At 40.2% G+C, this 21,414-nt stretch overlaps 2 protein-coding genes across 2 annotated transcripts in view; one reads left to right on the top strand and one right to left on the bottom strand.

Moving 5' to 3' along the window:
* Positions 1-21,414, bottom strand: part of LOC110833863 (sodium- and chloride-dependent glycine transporter 1) — a 42,060-nt gene that overhangs the window by 17,070 nt on the left and 3,576 nt on the right. Inside the window, exons 2-8 of the mRNA XM_087346115.1 lie at positions 18,881-19,091; positions 9,377-9,652; positions 3,814-3,967; positions 3,284-3,416; positions 2,983-3,117; positions 2,113-2,216; positions 257-623 (exon numbers count right to left, since the gene is read on the bottom strand). Of these exons, the coding sequence (XP_087202241.1) occupies positions 257-623; positions 2,113-2,216; positions 2,983-3,117; positions 3,284-3,416; positions 3,814-3,967; positions 9,377-9,652; positions 18,881-19,091 (1,380 nt within the window). The remainder of the gene's footprint in view (positions 1-256; positions 624-2,112; positions 2,217-2,982; positions 3,118-3,283; positions 3,417-3,813; positions 3,968-9,376; positions 9,653-18,880; positions 19,092-21,414) is intronic.
* l(3)73Ah (polycomb group ring finger 3-like lethal (3) 73Ah) overlaps positions 518-21,414 on the top strand; it is a 36,598-nt gene continuing 15,701 nt past the window's right edge. The window contains exon 1 of the mRNA XM_022072088.2: positions 518-656. The gene's annotated coding sequence lies outside the window, so the exon portion shown is untranslated. The remainder of the gene's footprint in view (positions 657-21,414) is intronic.

The raw sequence follows: 21,414 nt of genomic DNA, 5'->3' as shown, positions 1-21,414 counted from the left end.
TCTCCGGTCTGTATTCGGTCCATGGCCTCCTCAATTCTCCTCTTACATTCGGTCCTCTGTTAGGTCTGGCTGTCCGAGGCTTTGATCGAGATATCGAAACATCTTCCTTTTTACGGTGCAAGGTTGTTAGCCTTGCGACGAACTCCCAACCTGGAGGAGACGAGACTACACAGTGCAATATCCCATAAGGCTGCCATCTTTGTACTGAATGAAAGTACACGTGGCTGGAGACAGTAAAAAAGTTGACGTAACTTACATTTGTTGTAAAGATGAGTCCTCCAAAGTATCCAAACACAGCTACAATGAGGACCACCCATATCTTGTAATCCCGCAGGTTAGGGAAACGATCGAGTATGGCAGTGGTCACCGTTTCCATGAGAGCAAACTGCGAGTCCAGCCCGAGAGTGAGCAACATCACAAAGAAGAGAAGGGACCACAGTGGTGAGACCGGAAGCCGAGCCACAACTTCCGGGTATACAATAAAAGCAAGACCTGCGCCTTGGTCCACGACGTTCTTCACTTCCACCTGAAGCTCATGTGCGAGGAAACCAATCACAGAGAAGATCACAAGTCCAGCAAAGAATGAAGTCAAAATGTTGGATATGGCAACGATCAGGGCGTCTCTGTTGAAGAAAAGTGCGAGCCGTCAGCAGCTGGTAAGTCCAGACACTTCCATTAAAGTTAATGAACATTATTATTTTATTAAAAATAATCACAATATGACGCATTTACAATATCTAATATATTATTATTTTAGTGTGTGAGATGTGGGTTTCTAATGGCAAACGTTGATCTTCTGTGTAGTAACTCCATGTGAACTTTTAGTTCGATTACAGTATCTTGGAGGAACGTACTGCCTTCATCTTCGGGATTGAAGCTGAGGTAGTATGTTTTTCCAAAAAAAAATTGGTATTTAAGTACAAGTCTATGCAGCGTCCGAGGTAAAGTTTTATTTAAGTTCATCGTGTGGTACTGGAATGTAGAGGAGAGGAAGTAGTTACATTGATTTGTTGACGTTCAGGGTTATTTTTGTACTCGCTGCCATGAGAACCTCAGATCTTATGATTGTTTTGTTGTTGTAATGAACAGAATCTTAAAGAAATTTAATGAATACAAGAAAATGGCTTCTTCGATAGATGTTAATGAGCCTATAAACCTGCTGTTAGGTTGTTTTGAAGAATTAAGACGTAAACGAGAGTGAGATGAGACAGCGATCTTAGGCGTCAGTTGTACACACGTAACCCACATTTGTTTTGAGTATCTTTCAGTAATGGATATTATTATTTGTTTATAGTTTTTTAATGACACTGTTTGTAGCTCGGACTTTTTAACATCGGATATTTAGCGAATAAGGCCTTGTGACGAGCCGATCCCTCGTCCAAGGAGTCCTACCAAATGTCCATAGATCAAGCCAACTAAAAAGTTGGGGACCCATAAAATGAAGATATTTAGAAATATTATTAAAATATATATATTAAAATTGTCCGTCAATCACAATAAAGTAATACAAGATAATTAAATGGTTAAAATATTATCCTTTGTTCCGTATCGAGTACTCGATACGGAACAAAGGATAATATTTTAACCATTTAATTATCTTGTATTACTTTATTGTGATTGACGGACAATTTTAATATATATATTTTAATAATATTTCTAAATAAAATCGCAATATGACGCACCTACAATATGTTATGAAGATATTTAGTGAATAATAACATGGAAGGGATACGTAAGGAAACAGTCACGGCCTACGTGATGGTACTGCCTTGGCATTTTAGTGGAGTGACTGTTGGAAAACAATGGAAACGTTAGTCAGGATAGCCGTTCTCGAGGTTGAGATTCAAATCTGGCATCTCCTAAATATAAAACAGGAGAACTAATTACTTGGCCGTAATGTAGTTGTGTATCGAATATGAACCTGATAGCGAAGTTAATTTCAGTATTATCATTTATGTGGAGAAATTGATAAACAAGCATCCTTTTAGCAACTGGAAGTATATATATGGATAATTAATGTCTTAGTTTGCCTTGCGTTGGTTTCTAGAATATTTTATTTGGTACAGGGGAAGAACTGAGTTTGTGCTTAGATGAGAGTGCAGTTGTACTTACTGGTAGCAGTTGTTTGTGAACTTGTTATAGGAAGCTAAGGTAATTAGCCCTCCCCATGCTGGACTTAGAGCAAAGAAGATTTGAACCGCTGCATCTCCCCATACCTGAAATTATAAATGAGCCACAGTTTTAATTAATTCAGTTAGACAGATCGCGAGATTGTTTACGTGCCCTGATAATTGCATTCTGCGTAATTCAGGCTGCGAAGTTTCAACATGTGATCATATGAACATCTTTATTTATGACATTTCACTGGCACTTAAGAATAATAGACATTTTTCCATTCCTAACTCAGTACAGAAATATTAATAACTTTATTTTAATTATTACTACCAGTTTGTTATTACTCAAGTAAAATTGGCCACTGCTACTACACAACATATATTATTCTTAGTTTATTTAATGACACTTTCTGAACTGTTTCTGTTACGTTTCTTGAAATGGAAAGGTGACTCTTAGTAGTGGGTGTTGGCAGCCATGGCTCTGGCTTGTTTCAAGGTCATATCCCATAATTTTGCAGGAGAAAGTGAGAAAATCCACAAGAGGTCTTTCGGGATAGCCGTCGTCAAGAATTTAAAAATGGTCCTCCCAAATACAATTTAATCGAAAACTTTGTCGTTGTTTTATAAAGGGTCATTAAAATCAACCTTCATTGGCCGCGTGTCACAGTAGCGTTACCCCCCCCCCCCCCCCGAGTCAAAATTCAGATGGAAATGCCATGGTATGGGAATTTAAATTCCCTGATAAACGTCTGTAGTAAATTTGAACATTGCAGCGAAATATGTATAGTAATTATAATATTTGTAGCCTTAATCGTTACCATAGTAACTGCCGACACATGGAGCGTTTTCTGTGGTGAGGTGATCGTACCTGAGCATTGGCAAGTCGATGCCAATCTGGAGTGAGGTAGAAGAGAATACCAGTGGATGCCCCTGGAAGACTTACGCCTCGTATGAACAGTATCACCAGAACGACGTAAGGAAATAGAGCTGTGAAGTATACGACCTGTAACAGTTTCAGCCATTGAGACAATTAAACGTAGACTGCGTTTAAGATTAATGTCGAAAAATGCATTGGTTGAAGCATAAGTTACCGATGAAGAGAGAAGATACTTTGGACCATAGAAGGACTTAGAGAAATCTGACTGATACCTGATATCACCTGCACTTACCTTGCCTGATGACTGCACCCCTTTACAGAGACACAGAAATACAATTATCCATGCTAACAGCAGGCACATTGCCATGGGCAACCGGATTTCTCCGGTCTCCTCAATCCCAGCCGACAGACCCAGGACCCGTCGTCTGCGGAACAGAAGAGAACGCGGCTTAAGATTATAAGGGATTTTGAGGTGAAGACCCAGGCTTGAAGATGGAAACAGTATGTTCCTCCGAAACATTGGTGTCTCTCTCTACAAGTCCTCAGTCCACATGGCTAACATTGTCAAGATTGTGAATCTTTACTTATTTATGAGGAGAAATAAGCCTGTAATCGTGCTTAAGTTCGTTTATGACACCATCTCTTGTAAAAAAATTTTTTATAAAATTGACTGAAAGTCTGTATGAACTTTCTGGAGGCCATAACATCTTTATACTTTTTAGAAAGAGTGAAATAATATTGCGTGTTTTTTTTTCTGGTTGGCTTTTGGGCTTTTCATGTAAAGGCAGTAGGTTCGTGCTGTGAAAACGAGGGCGTACTCACAAGAAATATTCCTCGGCAGGAGGCCTACGCACTTCTTGTTCTGCCTGATGCGTGATGTTCTTCAGGGCGGCTTCTGTTGCCGTGTAACATTGTCGACGGAAGTACGTTTCATTTCTTGCCGCGCATCTCTCTGCCTCCTCGTAAGAATAACACTCTGAAAATAGTTCCCTTTGTGTGTAGAATTTCTTATTTTTCTCTTACACGGCTGAAATCTCAAGGCCTGTTTGTTGAGTGAAAATGGCTGTGTTAAGGAATGGAAAATCAGATCCTGACTGCGTGTACGTGTGCTATAACTGTGTCCATAAACTGAAATATTTCTGTTTGAAAAGGCTTTTTCTCAGTATCTTTAAGCAGTGTATTCATGGTTGACTTCATTCAGTCTCACCTTTTTGTAGTTAATGCTTTTTATTATTTATACACTCGAGAAATTTCTATCTCCAGTTGTTAAACCATTAATATCAAAAATGGCCGAGTGATATTCGCATAATTTCCAGCCATTCCACGAAAGCCCCCATGCATTATAGTCCTCAGCTGTGGATAGAATTCGGTACTTGTTGGTTATCGGGACACAAAACGGGAGAGTCGAATATCTGGACTTGGATTGGACGGAAAACTGCGCACGCGTAGCAGTATACCCGTATACTCGGTTGTTGTTGTTATCTGTTAGTTCGTTCAGTTTGTCATTTATCCACACACATTAACCTAGCCTAACCTAACCTAGCCTAACCTAAGTGAACTTAACCTAACCTAGCCTACCCTAGCCTAACCTAACCTAACCTAACCTAGCCTAACCTAAGTGAACTTAACCTAACCTAACCTAACCTAGCCTAACCTAACCTAACCTAATCTAGCCTAACCTAACCTAATCTAGCCTAACCTAACCTAGCCTAATCTAGCCTAACCTAAGTGAACTTAACCTAACCTAACCTAACCTAACCTAGCCTAACGTAATCTAGCCTAACCTAACCTAACCTAACCTAACCTAGCCTAACCTAACCTAACCTAGCCTAACCTAAGTGAACTTAACCTAGCCTAACCCAACCTAGCCTAACCTAGCCTAACCTAACCTAGCCTAACCTAACCTAGCCTAACCTAACCTAACCTATTTTTAAAGCGATGTGTCCCGATAAACCACAAGTACCTAGAATTCATAGTAGCCATTGAAATGGAGGTTAGGTGGTAAGGAAGCCTTTATTCCTTTTATCGATGTCCGAGTCATGGCGTACTTGATAGTGAAGGCCGTTTAGTTACTAATAATAATATTTCTGCTTACAAAAATAGACGTTACGTCCACAATATCGCTCCTTCAAATATCCAAGGATGACCGATGGGATTCAGAAATGATAAAAGTACCAAAAATAGACATTGTTTGGCTTACGCAATGACAGGCGTGTGTCTGAAGTGTGAAGCAGTCGCTGAAATGCCAGACGTTTTCTCATTAGCTGTGAGATGGCAGAATTTCGAATCACCTTGCATTATTTATACAACGATAATAATTGTACGTGGCTTGTCTCTAATAGCTAGAAATACTGGAACTGAAGAAATATAATGTAATTAAAACTTATGTCAGTTCAACACATAAATCTTTAATGAGTTACTCAGAAAGTTTCACTGAATGTCACAGCCAAGTGGTTAGCATTCTTGCTTCATATTTCGAATGTCCCATGTTAAAATCTTGGTTTATCGTGATTGAGGTTTTGTGGTTTTCAGGTAAATGTCGGAATAGTATCTTGAATTATGTGATTATTATTAATCATTTTAATTTTATTGTTTTCATTAATAAACTGTCTGAAAAGACGAATTTAGGTCTACAGTTTTTTTTACGTGGAAGGAGGATTGGAATTACAAAGCACAGACGAAGTCTGAAGAGATTTCAGCTGAATGATGTAAATAAAGGAAAATATTTATAGAAAAGGCGAAAAAAAAACACTCAGACGTAAAACACAATGGAAATCATACGCCCGACCTGTCAAGACGTAGGCAACACTGAGAGACAGTAATTGGAGTCAACAAGGAAAAACTAGGAAATCACGAAGCGAGACTTACGAAATTTTCAAGAAAATTAATTACGAATTTTTAATGGCTTGGGAATAATATGGCGGCGTTTTAACAGAATACGCTTTGTCACTGAGAGCATTAACCTAGATTAAAGTGACGTATATACGAGGGTGTGTTCTGGCAGTTAACGTAGACTGATGACGTCAGAGTTGAAAAACAAAATACACTGTCGCTCTTATGCAAATGTATAATGCAAACTATCCAGGTACAACGTTACGTACCAAGTTCAGAGCACGCTTAAAGCAAAAACGTTGTACGTATGTGTATATTGCTTGGTTAACGTCTTTGTCAACAGAGGAGACTGTGTAGCGTTGAGGGACTGAGAAAAACATCGAAAATATCAGGATAACCAGTCTTTGGGACGATATTTATAAAACCGGGACGTCCCGAGTACAAAGCACTTTTGGCAACTCATTTTGAAATAAGCCTTTTTGATATCGTCGTCAAATTTGAAGTAGTGAATTTTTTTTTTGTTAAATGATGAAATGACAAGTCGTCTTTAAAAATTGTTCTTTCTGGATTGAAATGGTTTGACAGGTTTTTTTTCCCCCCTAAAATTCTCTAATATTAAATTAGTTGAGATTGGGTTAACCGCTCACGAGTTGATTTACGTATGCGTATGGTGGAAGCTGATCGATCACGCTTTACGTCACATCAGCCGCGCGTGAGCTCTCCTTTCTTATTCCCACCCTCTTCTCAGAACAGTTTATGTCGATCGATATTCGAATATCAGCTCCTCTTGAAAACGGATCAGATATGCAACTACACAAACGCACGTCAAAATATGTTCCACGGTCTTTTAGACTAGGATTAATCTGGCTAATGATTCTAGAATTCGATATCTGAAATCGATTAACTTCACTTCTCACTTGGTATTTGTTGTCGGCGATGTAACTTTTGTCATTTACAATTCTGACGTCACCTGCTTGCAACTGCTTTCCTATCCACATTCTGACTGTTCACCTACATTACAGTCATCAATCATCCAAGCAATTATATAGCAGTGATGACTGTCATTAGATGACGCATACAAATCTTCAGTAGGTAATTTAGAGGAGTTGCCCAGATTTTATCGCTCTGGGTGGGAAACAGAATTATCAAAGCCAATCCTCATCCAGGAATTATGCAAAGTGATGTGTTCGCCTTCATCACCACCTTCACTTCTGGCCATAGGAAATCATCTTGTTCCTCCTTCAGTTACACATCTCTTTCTTGGACAACCAATGTCTCTTTTTCCTCGTTTCGTGCAATTTAAATATTGGCGAGATTTCGGGTTCATACGGTGGCGAGTATGAAGATGGCTGTCTCTTGGGATGTTGCGTCGTGTCGTCTCCAAAAGAACTGGCCAGATTTCTATTAAATTTAGTATTGCATGTCCACACTAAAATTTAATTGTCTTTCTTATCGCTCAAATATAAACCATTATTTACACGGATATTAAATATAATTTTATATAAAAAAAACTTATCGTATGAAAAAATACGTGACCTTCTGGCTTCGGGATGGATGGCCTTGGTTCGATTTTTGATCACGTGCATACCGTTTCGCCCCCGCCCACAGTAAACTTCTTTCCTTGGGATTAACCGGTCGGCGTGTGAGGTTAAGATTACGTGGAGTTGTAACTCTACTCCGTCATACGCCTTCACGGCGTGATTCGTGTAAACAGTAGAAGAAACACGTTTCTAAAATAATAGAAACTGTTGAAGTTATTTAGAAAAAAAAGATTAGGGAATTAAATACACAGTGATTTAATTTGTACAGAATTACAGAGTTACGATAACTAGAAAAAAAGAAACATGTTATTCCAGTGCACCTTTGAAGAATCCATTATAAATTCTCCGTTTCTAACCGATTGGAGGAAGGTCTTCTGGGAGACCATTAACAAACCACTGGGACTGGTACATGAAAGGCTGATGAATCAAGACGTAAAGTGTGTTAGACCTGCTGATAGAGGCAGAACGTTCCTCTCAATTGTTGTCACACGACCAAAACACTAATCGGCCTAACCACCAAGAGCCTTGGTGTTCGTGTTATTGGGGAAGACCTCAGTTCTTGGGGAGAGTAAGTCGGACTAAGCTGGAAGGTCTCTGGAGCGTTTCAGAAGCATCCCTTACGACCTACGCTTTGACCCTGATCTGTGCCTTGCCGAAAGGTCACAGTGTCATCAGTAGTCTACCTTCTTTCTGCACTACCCACATCCCTCCTTTATCCCTTCTCCCCTCCCCCCCAAAATATCTGGGGGCCCGGAAACCCTCTCTATTGATCTTTATCCCTCCATTCATAGCGCCGAGGCATCCACCAATCCGGTACGTTGTTGCATTTGGAGAGGGGATGTGTTAGGTGGAGGGGACATTTCGCCTACGTCACGAACCCCGGCTCTGGTCGGTCCAGACGCGACCTCTGTCAAACGTCTTCGGATTGAACCATGGGCTCACAAAATTAGTATTACAGAGGGTACCATCTTTTCCCTTTCCGTTTGGAATTCATTTTCCTGCAAGTCTCATGTCCCTGTTGTGGGTGTCTTCTGTTTGCGCGTGAGGCAGGGTCAGCTACTACCGGATTTTATTAGCAAAGAATACGTTTTACAGACTTCAAACTACATGTCACAGTGGATAATAACGTCATATATACGTATTGATCGACGCTTCACAGACTCGCAAAAACCATTCTTTTATATCTGACAAATTTAGAGGAAATTATAGGACGAATACCTTAAGGGATTTTGCGCCCTGATGATGGAGGCAGCAGGAACCTCTGAAACGTCTGTTAATTTATACCAGACCGCACGACGTAACATCGCAGCAGCCATCTCTTTACACACCTGAAATATCACCTACATTTTATTCATATCTTATGTGATGGTGTATAAAATGTATCTCACATATTTATTTATTTAGTGTTCTGTCTGACGACAGGTCCATATGAACAGGATCCTTTCATCCTTTTCTCGGACTGGGACCTGTTCATATACGTTCTTGGCAGATGATCCAGAAGTGGTTTGCCATTGCCTTCTTCTGTGTGTGAATGGAGTAATTGTTGGGATGCCACGAAGGAAAACTCCGTGTTGCCTAGACCACGGCCTTGCCCAACACAAGTTATAAATTCGAACCCGATACCCCAGGATTACAAGGCCAGCGTTTTAACCGCTAGACCACCGTAGCGGTATCTCACATATGTGCACCTCTAATTGAAAACAGCTGTTATCGAGGCCCGTGTCTGTTTATTTTGCTGTTGGTGTCGGTAGCTCAGATTAAACCCGCCGAGTGGCATGATTTTTAGTGATTAATTAACTTGTAAGGATATTGAAGAAAGTGTCGTGGCCTGAATTAAGACTAAAACCACCGAAATCATCTCAATAAGGCTCTGAGTACAGCATGAGTCATGAAATGAGAGAAAAATTCAACCCATGGAAAAAACAAAAGACGATAATTATCCAGGAATGCTAACCATTTGAACGCAGATGTCTCTGCATGTAAATCAGAGTTAGTTAAATGTAGTTACTTACGTTCTGTGCTCCACTCCTCGCAGTTTTGCCACGGTAAGACGCTGTTGAAGGATGCAAACATGTAAAATAATGTCCAGGCGATGATCAGGTTGTAGTATAGCATCACAATGGCAGACACGATCACCATTCCATAGCCGAGACCTCGAAACAGCGGGCAGAATTTCTTGTAGATAGCCACAGGTCCCAGGTTCGCGTATTGGCCGAAGGACAGTTCCATGAACATGAGCGGCAGACCGGCTATCACAAGCATTATCGTGAATGGTATAAGAAAAGCCCCTGCAAACATGAAGACGCACAATGCTACACACACGCGCACACATCCTTCGGAACACCGTGACCTTTCAGTTTGTCACAGCGGCGAATATGAAGCAGTCTTCTTACGGGCATCGCCCTGATGCCGGAGGCAGCCATTTTCGAGAAAACAGGGGTTCAAAGCATTTTTTTCAGACTTTGGGCTACATCTCCACTCCCTATATACTCGCGGACAGCAATGAGGACGGGTTATTGAAATACCATGGAAATTTATTAACATTGCTATTAAATGAAGCCCAACATTGCAGATAAGTTTACATTTTTTTTAAAATTTTTTTTGTAACATAACAAACCATTAGTGAGACATGTAACACTTTTTTTATTCGAGTAATCTTGAAATATCAGGTTTAATTTCTGTTGTGATTCGCGTGAGTTTTTCAGACTGTTCCTTCCACATCCTTTTCTATTCATTCTTTACTAACACCCTCTCATTCGACGCTGTGTAGTTTGAGCTACTGAAAAAAAACGTCGTTTAATATACAATAAATATAAATTCAAATAGTTCATTAGTAAGATACGTCCTCGTTATTGATTTGACTTTCTCCTTTAAGCTGAGTACTCGCTCACAGGGACAGTTAGTGCCAGGTACCGAAGACATTAAACAAGACGTTTTATATTACCAGACGAAGTTACGCAGTATTATAGGAAATTTACGTGTGTGAAATTCTGGGTCGCCAGTTGGTAATTCATGTTACTGAGGGTAAGTTTGCGTAGGAGGACAAACAGGAAAAGGAGCATTGATAATGGATTCAGTGTCAAAAGTCATAATAAACTTGACTAAACTCACCCACAAACTCGCAGCCAAAACTTTTGTAAGATAACAGACAGATAACGGCATTAAGTTGGTAAGTTTGTAAACCAGAAAGTCACGCTGGAATGACTTCATTCAAAAGTTCATGTTCTCTCCTTTCAATGAACATGACACGTGCATATGAATTACCGCGTCGTTTGTTAAACCGAATGGTCTCAGTCACGTCAGTTAACTCATCGCTGTTTCACGACGCCATAACTCGTAAAGTTTCCGTTTCATTGTCAGCTGAGTTCAAATCATATTGCAATTACGCTTATCTACTGATGGAGACAGTAGGTATTTCTGAAACGTCGTTCAGTTTCTCGGGATGCCAGTGGACACGACGTCAGACAGCCAATGCCGAGAGTAGCAAATCTATAAAGTTGGGACGTCGACCTCGAAAACTGCAAATGAAGCCAATAAAATACCTGGACATCCCACAGCGGATACTGACAATCGACTCCGAGCGTCACGAAGTCAGCAAAGACACCAAAGACTATATTTCGGACAGGTTAACTTCAGGATGCCATTGGACGCTCCAGAGAATTGACGCCAATCATCGCGACACCTTCAAAAACGTTTGCAACACGTAAGATCCCGGAAGGAAATTAAATCGATGTTAGAAAATAGACGCCAGACGTAGCGACGCCAGTTGTGACGGCGCCAAGAGGCGTCATTAGAGAAATTAACTTCAGCAAGTCAGTGGACACAAATTTGGAAATTTGACATCAAGCGTCGCGACGCCCATTGTGATGCCGTCAAGAGACGTCATATTAGGGAAAATTAGCTTCATGGAGTCATCGGGTAGGAATTTGGAAAGTCGACGCCAAGCGTCGCGATGCGAATTGCGACTGCGTCAAGAGAAGTCATATAATGGAAAATGAACTTCGGGAAGTCATCAGACACAAATTTTTAAAATCGACGCTAAGCGTCGCGACATCAATTGTGACGGCGCCAGGAGAAGCTATTAAGGAGAATTAGATTCAGGAATTCATTGGACACGGATTTGGAAAATGGACGCCAAAAATTTGGACTGACCTTGTCGTAATCTTGAGGTCACGTTGACCTATCAAAGATGTAATACTGACGTGAAAATGGTAATTCACGTTCTTACAGATCGGCAGGAATATCCTAACCTAACCTAGCCTAACCTAACCTAACCTAGCCTAGCCTAGCCTAGCCTAACCAAATCTAACCTAACCTAACCTAACCTAACCTAGCCTAGCCTAACCAAACCTAACCTAACCTAACCTAACCTAACCTAACCTAGCCTAGCCTAGCCTAACCAAACCAAACCTAACCTAACCTAACCTAACCTAACCTAGCCTAGCCTAACCTAACCTACCTTTAGCGCAAGTACACTTTCTCGCCTATCCGGCGCGTCGTCTTGAGTCTAGCTAGTTGTAAGGTCACCATAGCAGACTTAGAGCTTATAAAACAGGTAGGACCAGTAGGCTTTAAAGTGTTAATTTGACTGCAATATGTGACCGAAGATTTGATGGTGTTTATTTATTTACATTTTAAAAATATTGCTGTGTGAGCATGGTTTTTCCTTTACAAAATTTATCCTCCATAAACGCATTAGTCATTAATAGAATAAAAATGAATAACATAGAAAATAACTCGTATATTCGTAATGTTTAATTAAAAATTACAAAACTGCTTTAAATAACTAACCGTGCATTATCTTAATTGGATTTAACAACTCTCGCTTGTTGAATGTCGCATAACACTGGTCTGTTTATTCACAGAAAAGATTGGATCACTCTCCAAAATTAATTACTCACCAAACAGAGGCGAAAGAATATTTCAACATTTCCAATTTCCCTGCAGCCTTGTCTTCATATTAATTGTGCCATCTGTATGAATGTAGTCTGATAGAACTTTTCTGTTTTCCTCTGATAACTACGCACAGCCTTAAGTTAACAGCAAGTAGTCTACTGGGATGATTTGTGTGATTTAATAACCAGAAATCGTAAGACAGCCACTGTGGTTATAACACAGTCCTTACCCCAAATTATCTTTTTAAAGTGAACGCTGTGTTCGTAATTTTAATGAAAATGATCAGCTTATACTTCTGAGACATTGAAAGAAATGGATTACATTTATTTTGTACATTTTGTGGGCAGGGCTGGAGGCGAAGGGGTTGGGCTAGATCGATCCCTAATCGATTCTCACCCTCTTCGGAACGAGGAGCAACATTTCGCAGTCAGTTGCTGATGTTACCCTCCACCTCGTCCGCCGCCCCCCCCCCCCCCCCGTCCCAGTTGTCTATATCAACCATTTTGATTGCAAGCGCCGTGACCATTCGGACGCTTAATTAGTTTTTGCTAATTTCCTGATCGGATTTTACAACAAAAAACACTTTTTTGAAATAATATGAGTGTTAACCCCCCACCCCCACCCCCACCCCGGTGGTTGTGCGTGTATGTTTACGTTCCCCGTTGTAAGGATGTAAGAAACATTTCAGACATCACAGTTCGTAGTCATAAATTGTTTTATCTCAAAGACTTTTAAGTCAGTGGTTACTAAATGTATCTTATTGCTTTAACTCTGCATTTTTCCCCTCAGAATGTATTCATGGATGAGTAAACAGCGTTTATTATTTCCTTAAACAGCGTTAACCAGTTGATCTTTGTAATGGTGAAGTGTCGTGTTTTCTTCGCGGTACGGACTGAATTCTTAAATATTTTTTTTGAATTAGCTTCAGATTCAAAGGATTCAATGTATTTACAGTGTTACTAATCATTTTTAAAAAGTACGTACGTTATATAGAAGTTATTTCTAACTAGTTAAAACACAAGCAATTAGTATTAGAGTGAATGCTCGAAGTTTAGGGATAAATGACGTACGAACAGGCATCCCTTCACACACGCTGAGGTACGTGCAGCATCAGCACTGGATCGATAGCAGCGGAGATCTGTTGCCCCAGTTTCCTGTCATGCCTCAACGTTGCTCCGTTAACTCAACAGAGTAGCAAGAGCGAGATTTGTAACTTTCGTTGACTGATGTTTTAATCCTCTTGCCGTAACGCTTAGAATCCCGTCTAAATAATATTTAAGAATTTAGTCCGTACCGCGAAGAAAACAACACTTCACCATTACAAAGATCAACTGGTTAACGCTGTTTAAGGAAATAATCGCTGTTTATAATGAGACACGCACTGCGTACATAATATTTAAGAATTCAGTTCGTACCGCGAAGAAAACACAACTCTTCACCATTACTTAGATCAACTGGTTAACGCTGTTTAAGGAAATAATCGCTGTTTATAATGAGACACGCACTGCGTACATAATATTTAAGAATTCAGTTCGTACCGCGAAGAAAACACAACTCTTCACCATTACTTAGATCAACTGGTTAACGCTGTTTAAGGAAATAATCGCTGTTTAGTGAGAATCATACGAAACACATAAATACACTTCGTGGATAACACGCAGAGGTAGGTGGTTCTTATAGTTTGCTTTAAAGGCTTAAGATGGATCTGCTTAATTACAATATAAATACTTGGATATTTACCATGCTGACCAAAGCGTGTAGGCACTCAGTATGTGACTTAATTTTAGTTGTGTTAAGTAATTAAATAATTCTCCGATAGTAAAATACGAAGGTTGAATACCGCTAATACCGAAGACTGATCTGCTGTTACATACGATCTTGACCCAGTTCTATCCACCTCACAGCCCGTCTACCTAAGAGCCATCTTCATGTAATCCTTAACCTCCTTCTTAGTCTTTGATCAAATTATCCCGCTAAATTTTGTTCCAGTGTACGGGAAGATTAAATCTTCCCCATGTTCACCAGAGCTCGCCACTCGACTCTGTCCTGAGTAAATTGTACCCAGTCCACATAAAACATATATCTAAAATCGATTTTAATATTATCCTCTTATGTAAGCCTAAATTTACTAAGGGTATTTTCCGTTCTGGTTATCCGAATTTGTTTTGAGTAATAAAAGCTTGGTCGCTAAACTGTCTCAGTGTATCAGTACTTAATTTATTTCATTTAAACTCGCTGAAAAATATTCGCATTGAAAACGAAGATCCCCTAATGATACAACCCTGTTAATTACTGGCATAACTCTCCCTTAACATATGTACTTCATATACGTTCTCGCCAACTGTGTCGTGGTAGTGTGAGGCAGAACTGGTAATTCTCACAGAAGGGGAAGTCGGTGGTTTATGATGTTAGTGGGGGTCGTGGGGGGGGGGGGGGCAAATCAGCTGACAATCGGTAAAGAGCGTTTTTATCAACACTAAAGCACTTATGTACGTCATACGCATTTTTGTAGATATATCTACTGACCTTTTTTCCTGAAAGTTACGTACATTCCTTTTGTTTGTTTCTTTGTGTATTCGTCTTTCTTTCTTTCTTTCTTTAATCCTTGCTCGAAAGGACTCCGTTGTCTGGAGTCAGTTTACTGAATGGCTTCTCGTAACAAAATCACGAACATAACGTTTCTCTCCTGGAGTGTTACTTCTCGTATAAAGAGAGTTTATATCAGACTGATTGTTCGTGTTCAATGAAACAGAACATTATATTACGTAGGTTTCCGTTTCGTGTTGAGGAAGTTTGATTTTTATGGATTCAAATAAATGTTCACTGCTTTAACGCCGTGCTTCGTCGGCAACTTCTCCGTCATGTGTGTTATGCGTTTAGTCTAAACAAAACTGACCAGGCGATATCTGTTACAAAATAATTTTACTCGTCTCTCTGCACTGTATATTTGATTAATTGTTGAGATATTCTAAACTCTGCAATCATAATTGTTATATAAGAGGTTGTGAAAATGGTTGATTGATTACTCCGCAAATTAGTAATTGTTCACTGCCTTAGGGAAATTTAATATGACTTCCATGACTTTTTGGGAGTTACGTCTTACAGTTGGTTGGTTGATATTCTTTCTTCTCCCTGAACTGTCAGTTGCATCGATTGGGATCGAACCCGAAACCTTTTAAATATCCCAGTATTATAGAGTGTACGAGTAATATTAAAAGGTTCTCGTTTCGATGTCAGTTTAAAAACAATTGATGACTTGATTACGAGATCACAGCCAATTCTAGAAACGTAATATGCATTAAGTATACTTAATATAATGCCGCGTGATATAGCAGCCCTACCCACAGGATTCTGTTATGATTTTATTGTGCAATTTGGATAATGTTATATTGTTTGTGGCAGTGTTGTGTAGTCATAGACGTAATATGATTCTAAAAATGTTCTGTCATTGAAGTGTGTTAGCTTTATCCTTGAATAAGTCTGATATTGTATGTGGGGCATAAACTTTTGAATTGTGATTACATTAAGGGGTTCTTCTTTAAACTCCGTTACCTAAATGTTTTTAAACGACTTGTTTAATCCAAAGTGAGTGAAATGGCAGAGAGGTACACAGTTAACTCATTTTAATTATTTCACTGAACAAGTGTAAAATTAAAAGTGGGTTTCAAAATACAGTTTAACAGCTGAAGTGACGTAATGGTACATTACAGTATTCTCTCAGATCTCTGATAACTTTTAATTAACAGAAGAGTATTGAAGCTTATTAACTAACATCACCAATTAGAAACTTCTCAACGATGTGTGTAATTAACAGGAACCAACAGTTCACCCTTGGTGACACTAAAACGCCTTGTTTCGACAAGGCACGTTTGGGGATAATTTATGCGTGTAACTAAATGAACTTTTGTCTTTGAGTAATGATTACTCTGACATGAAGTGTCTCCTGCGATGTTGCATCGTGTAGCCTGGTAGAAATTTACAGATGTTTCAGGGGTACTGACTTCCTCAGTCATTAACATCCTGATGATAGCAAGTACTTCTGAAACGTCGGCCAATTTCTACTAGTTTAGCATCCGAGAAGACACTGATATTCATACTTGCCGCCTTGAGAACCTGATATCTCACATACTGTGGCATGCGTAAAGTAATTGCTTTATTCAAAGAGTGTGGCAATTGAATCAGCTGTTTTGTAATTAAATTTTTGTGGTGAAAAGTTTCGACAAGACGTGAGGGACAATTTTGTTTTAAAAGTTGATACCTGTCGTGAGATAATGTAATTCATAACGAACGTAGTGTTGATTGTATACTATGGGTAAGTAATACAGCAAATTGGCGGGTAATTTGGTACACTGGATGCGTGTTAGCTGCATGTTCATTCACAGTCTTTTGTGACGTGATTTACTGTGTATTCGAGGTTAATTATGACACGAAATGGTCAAACCTGTAGGCGAGCGTGTGTGTGTGTGTGTGTGTGGAGATGGGAGATATGTGACACGTCACTTCATATTATTTATTGTTATCAGGGGTTGACATTCTTACATTTCTAATATGTAAATTTTAGTTTATTAACGATACTCATGCAAGTACACAGCACTACATATGGATCTCAACATTACAAAACAAAACACTTCATCAATCTTAGCTCCGTTGTTGATCAAACCCCATCCGCGTTCTTTCCTTACAATTTTGTACACAGCAGCTTTACTTTTGTACGCAAATTTCGTCTGCCTCATGCGTGTTACATGCTCAAACCATCTTGATCTCAGAATCCAAATAATATCTGATGGAGATTACAAATTAAGCAGTTATTCACGACATAAAGATGGCTGTCATCTGGGTTGTAGCACCGTGTAGTCTGGTAGAAGTTTATCGACATTTCAGGGGTCCTTACTGCCTCCATTATTAGGGCCATGAGTCAGACGTTTACCGACGTTTCAGAGATCCTTGCTGCCTCCATCATCAGCGAGATGAGTCTGAAGTTTACCGATGTTTCAGAGGTCCTTTCTGCCTCTTTCATCAGAGCGATGAGTCGTGATATTTTTTTTTCCATTCATGTGTTACTTCTACTGTATTTGGTACAAATATTTTCCTCGGCAACGAGTTTTTTTATTTCTTTCTACTCCCTCTTTCGATTGAAAGACCAAATAAAAAAAGATAATACACGTTGTTTGGCACAACTTATTTTAAAACTTTATGTTTATAGGTAGGATAAACAAGGAAAGTGGAAGTCGTTTTGATGACAACAGAATGGGGGGGGGGGGGGAGAATAAATGCCAACATAAACACGAATTTATGACTCGTACAGAGTTTATAATCACAAGCTTATTCACTTCGCAAAAGACGGTAATCGAGTTTGGAGCCCGACTGCCTGGAACTGTCCATTCATCGATTTTCGATGACTGGTTTTGCACAGCCAAGACCCCGCAGTTGGCGGGGCATGACTTGTGAGTCGCATGGCGACGACTTTTCCTGTTGTGTCTACCACGGAATGAAACGTCTGGGTCGCAAGACAAAGAAACAATGAACTCACCGCTTCGAAACCCAATCTTGCTTATGGTTACCGCGGTGTTCGCTCCATTTATACAATTTCTCATACTGTCGCTACAGCGGAGAAATGTCGACTTAGCAACGAATAAAACGAGCGAAGAGCATGTCACACTGTCCTCCCTCCCTCCCTCCCTCCCTCCCTCCCTCCATCCACCTGTAAGACCCCAAGATAAATTACGCCGATACAAAACAATAATCTTGCCTGTTGTTTTGTATGGGTGCGAAACATGGTCTCTCACTCAGAGGGAGGAACACAGATTGCAGGTGTTTGAGAACAGGGTGTTGAGGAGGATATTTGGGCCTAAGAGGGAAGACGATGGGGCGTGGAGAAAACTGCACAATGACGAGCTTAAAAATCTGTACTCCTCTCCCAGTATTATCAGGGTGATTAAGTCGAGAAGATTGAGATGGGCCGGGCATGTAGCGCGCATGGATGGGACAAGAGGTGTGCACCGGGTACTGGTTGGGAAACCTGAAGGGAAGAGACCTCTGGGGAGACCTAGACGTAGATGGGAGGATAATCTCAGGCGGGATCTATGGGAGATAGGAGTTGAAGGAAACTGGATTTTGTTGGCCCAGGACAGGGTCCGGTGGAGGGCTTTGGTTAATTCGGTGATGAACCTTCGGGTTCCGTAAGCCACCTGGTTGGTTGGGTCCACTATTTGGGAAGCCCGAGGGGAAGAGACCGCTGGAGAGACCTAGACGTAGATGGGAGGATAATATCAGGCGGGATCTAAGGAGATAGGAGTTGAAGGAGACTGGATTTTGTTGGCCCAGGACAGGGTCCGGTGGAGGGTTTTGGTTAATTCGGTGATGAACCTTCGGGTTCGGTAAGCCACCTAATTAGTTAGTTAGTTAATACGAGAAGCGTGTTAATTTCAAATCCTTCAGATTGGAGATAATTTTCTGGAGAAGCGTGAAAGTGGAGCTTGATATGTTATGGGTTTCGGCGCCGTGTAGACTCGTCAGCATCTACAGTTGAGTCTACGCGGCGCCGAGACCCAGAAGAATAATTTCGTCATCCTCACCGCCATGAAAGCCTCAGATCTCACAGAGCAGAGCCTTTTTCTTACCTCCTCCGTTGTTGTAGCAGAGATACGGGAATCTCCACACGTTGCCAAGGCCAACGCTGTATCCCAGTAGCGATAGCAGGAAGTCAAACCTTCCGGTCCAGTTGCCTCTCTCAGGGGGCTCCTGTTCTGTAAGACCGGAGCCGTGTGACGTCCCATCGTCTCCCGGATTCAGTGGCACTTGGGAGTTGGCCACAGAACACTTGTCGTCATTCTGAAACACAAATATTTGCCGTCAGATGAGAACGGAAACAGCAAACGCATTCATGTTGATTTAAAGACGACTGAATAACTGAGGAGAGCTTTTCTTGAGGAACTACCCGGTGCTTGCCAGATGAATACATCCTTTGTTGTTACAAGATCTATTTAATATTATCTTTTCCGTCAGCATCTTGATCTTTAAAATGTGATTCGCTTTAAGGTTTTTCTTCCAAATTTATGTACGCTATTGTCAGTGTTCTGTTTCGTACTGTATTCCACGCCAATTTAATTCTGCTTAATTTGATTGCGCTAATTGATAATGGATAAGTGTACGAACTTTGTTTCTCATCATTATGTTGTTAGTAGTGCAGAAAGCACTTTGGAATTTAGCGGAGAATAATTCCTTTACTTTTTCGTGGATTCACGTCTCCCCCTTCCACAGATTATTGTCTTCTTGCGGACGGACAACGATGAAAAATCTTCCGTGGTCCGTGATTTTAGTGTTTGGTCCGAGGTTCTTTTTAGACCTTTGCGCGCAAGCAAACATCGTAGTGGTTTACGCGGAACACAGATTTTTGTTTCTAAGTTACTTTAAGAAAAGCGATCAATCATTTTTTTTTTAAAAAAATGAGGCATTTGTAAGAAGTTGCATTTCATTCTGCGCTACATAAAAACTATCGAAATGTTTCAAATGTAGTAGAAGAGACGGGCAGACAAACACACAAACATCAATATAATTCTAAAGGGTTCTGACGACGATAATTTACACTTAAAATTATTCATTGTCAGGACTTTTTCCATCCTCTTTTCTTTAAAAACCCACGATGTTTCGGTGGCTGGTTCTGTCTCCGTCATCAGTACGCTTTAACGCAACTATACGATAAACCTCCCTTATTTTAATATTTCTAAAAAGGCTAAAAGACGCTGAAAATGACATCATTTGTAAGGATTCGGCTGTATAGCTTGTATCATGTCCATTGAAATCTAATTTTGTCAGTCCGTCTTCCTTCTGCGATAGAGTCGAGGTTTTCTCGCCGATGAAGATGATAATCTTCCTGAACGGAGTGACCTCCCCTGCGCTTACAGTCGCTTCTGGGCGTTTTATCTCAAGTAATGCAAGGTAGGTTACAGTGACCATTGAAATGCACAGTACAAAAGAATGTGTGATCATAGTACCACAAACTGACTTCTCAATATTCATGTTTCATATCGTAAATTGTTTGTTGACGGAACAATTACAGATAAGGAGGAAGGATGTTGGAAGTTTAAACTGGAAAATAATTGGACACTGTGGAGTGTCTGTTTTCAAATAGACCATCGTAACTGCGAAGTTGTTAACACAATGTGCACGGACGTAGCTTTATTCTCGTCTCCATGTGATCGGCTGGCATTAGAGTGACAGACTTGTAATTATTTTATTTTATTTTATTTTGATATTATTGGAAAAACCACGAAATATCTCAGTCAGGATAATTGTGTCCGAAACGAGATTAGTACCCGGGGCCTCCCGAATACGAAGCACGAATATTAATACCACTTTCAGTCATTTGCGTGGTGTCTATCGGTTACAGTAAAAATTATATTCGATTACTGTTATTAACCATATACAACCCAGTATATGATCCACCTACTTTATTAATAGTTAACTCTGCGTTTTGTATTTTGTATTGGGGTTATGTATGATCCTCTTAATAAATAGGGATCATTTCCTAAAACGGCGTTAATCAGTTGATCTTTGTAATGGTGAAGTTTTGTGTTTTCTTCGCGGTACGGACTGAATTCTTAAATATTATTTAGACGGGTTTTGAGCTATGGGCCGTACAAATTCCTCTTTTGTCTGCCGGGCCGCTGGCTAGTAGTCAGTGCGCATCCGGAAGGTCCTGCGACCGGCCATCTCGACACAGGTTTTCCTCTGTCTTCAAGCAAATGCTGAGATGGTTCCCAAGTTCCAAGTTGCCACTGCAAGCTTCTCATGCAGCCCTCCCGATTTAAATTAATCAAAATTTACCACCCCTTAACGCCGTCAAAATTTACCCCCCCCCTCCTCCCCTCAGTAGGAACTTCTAAATTATGTATTAAACTTCAAAATTAATAGCCTCAGCTTTCGCTAATACAAAATTTTCAAAATTCCGTCTTTTATGCCAATCATCACACTAACGCCTTCACTCTTACTTTATCCTTAACAAAAGGACGAGCGGGCATTGCCTGGGGACCTTCTAGCTATAAGATGCTCTTTCTACCCCCCAGATATCGAAGTGTCTCTCACTTCTCCCCCACCAATTTCCTCTTTCTCTCTCTCTCTCTTTGAGCTATGAAGGGTTAAACGTACTTGAACG

This window comes from Zootermopsis nevadensis, unplaced genomic scaffold (genome assembly GCF_977971745.1).
Source record: "Zootermopsis nevadensis isolate Lab colony 2312 unplaced genomic scaffold, Znev_1.0 Znev_ptg000001l, whole genome shotgun sequence".
NCBI classification, from domain to species: Eukaryota; Metazoa; Arthropoda; class Insecta; order Blattodea; family Termopsidae; genus Zootermopsis; species Zootermopsis nevadensis.
The sequence above is the reverse complement of the archived record's forward strand: the minus strand, read 5'-3'. Positions and strand labels throughout refer to the sequence as shown.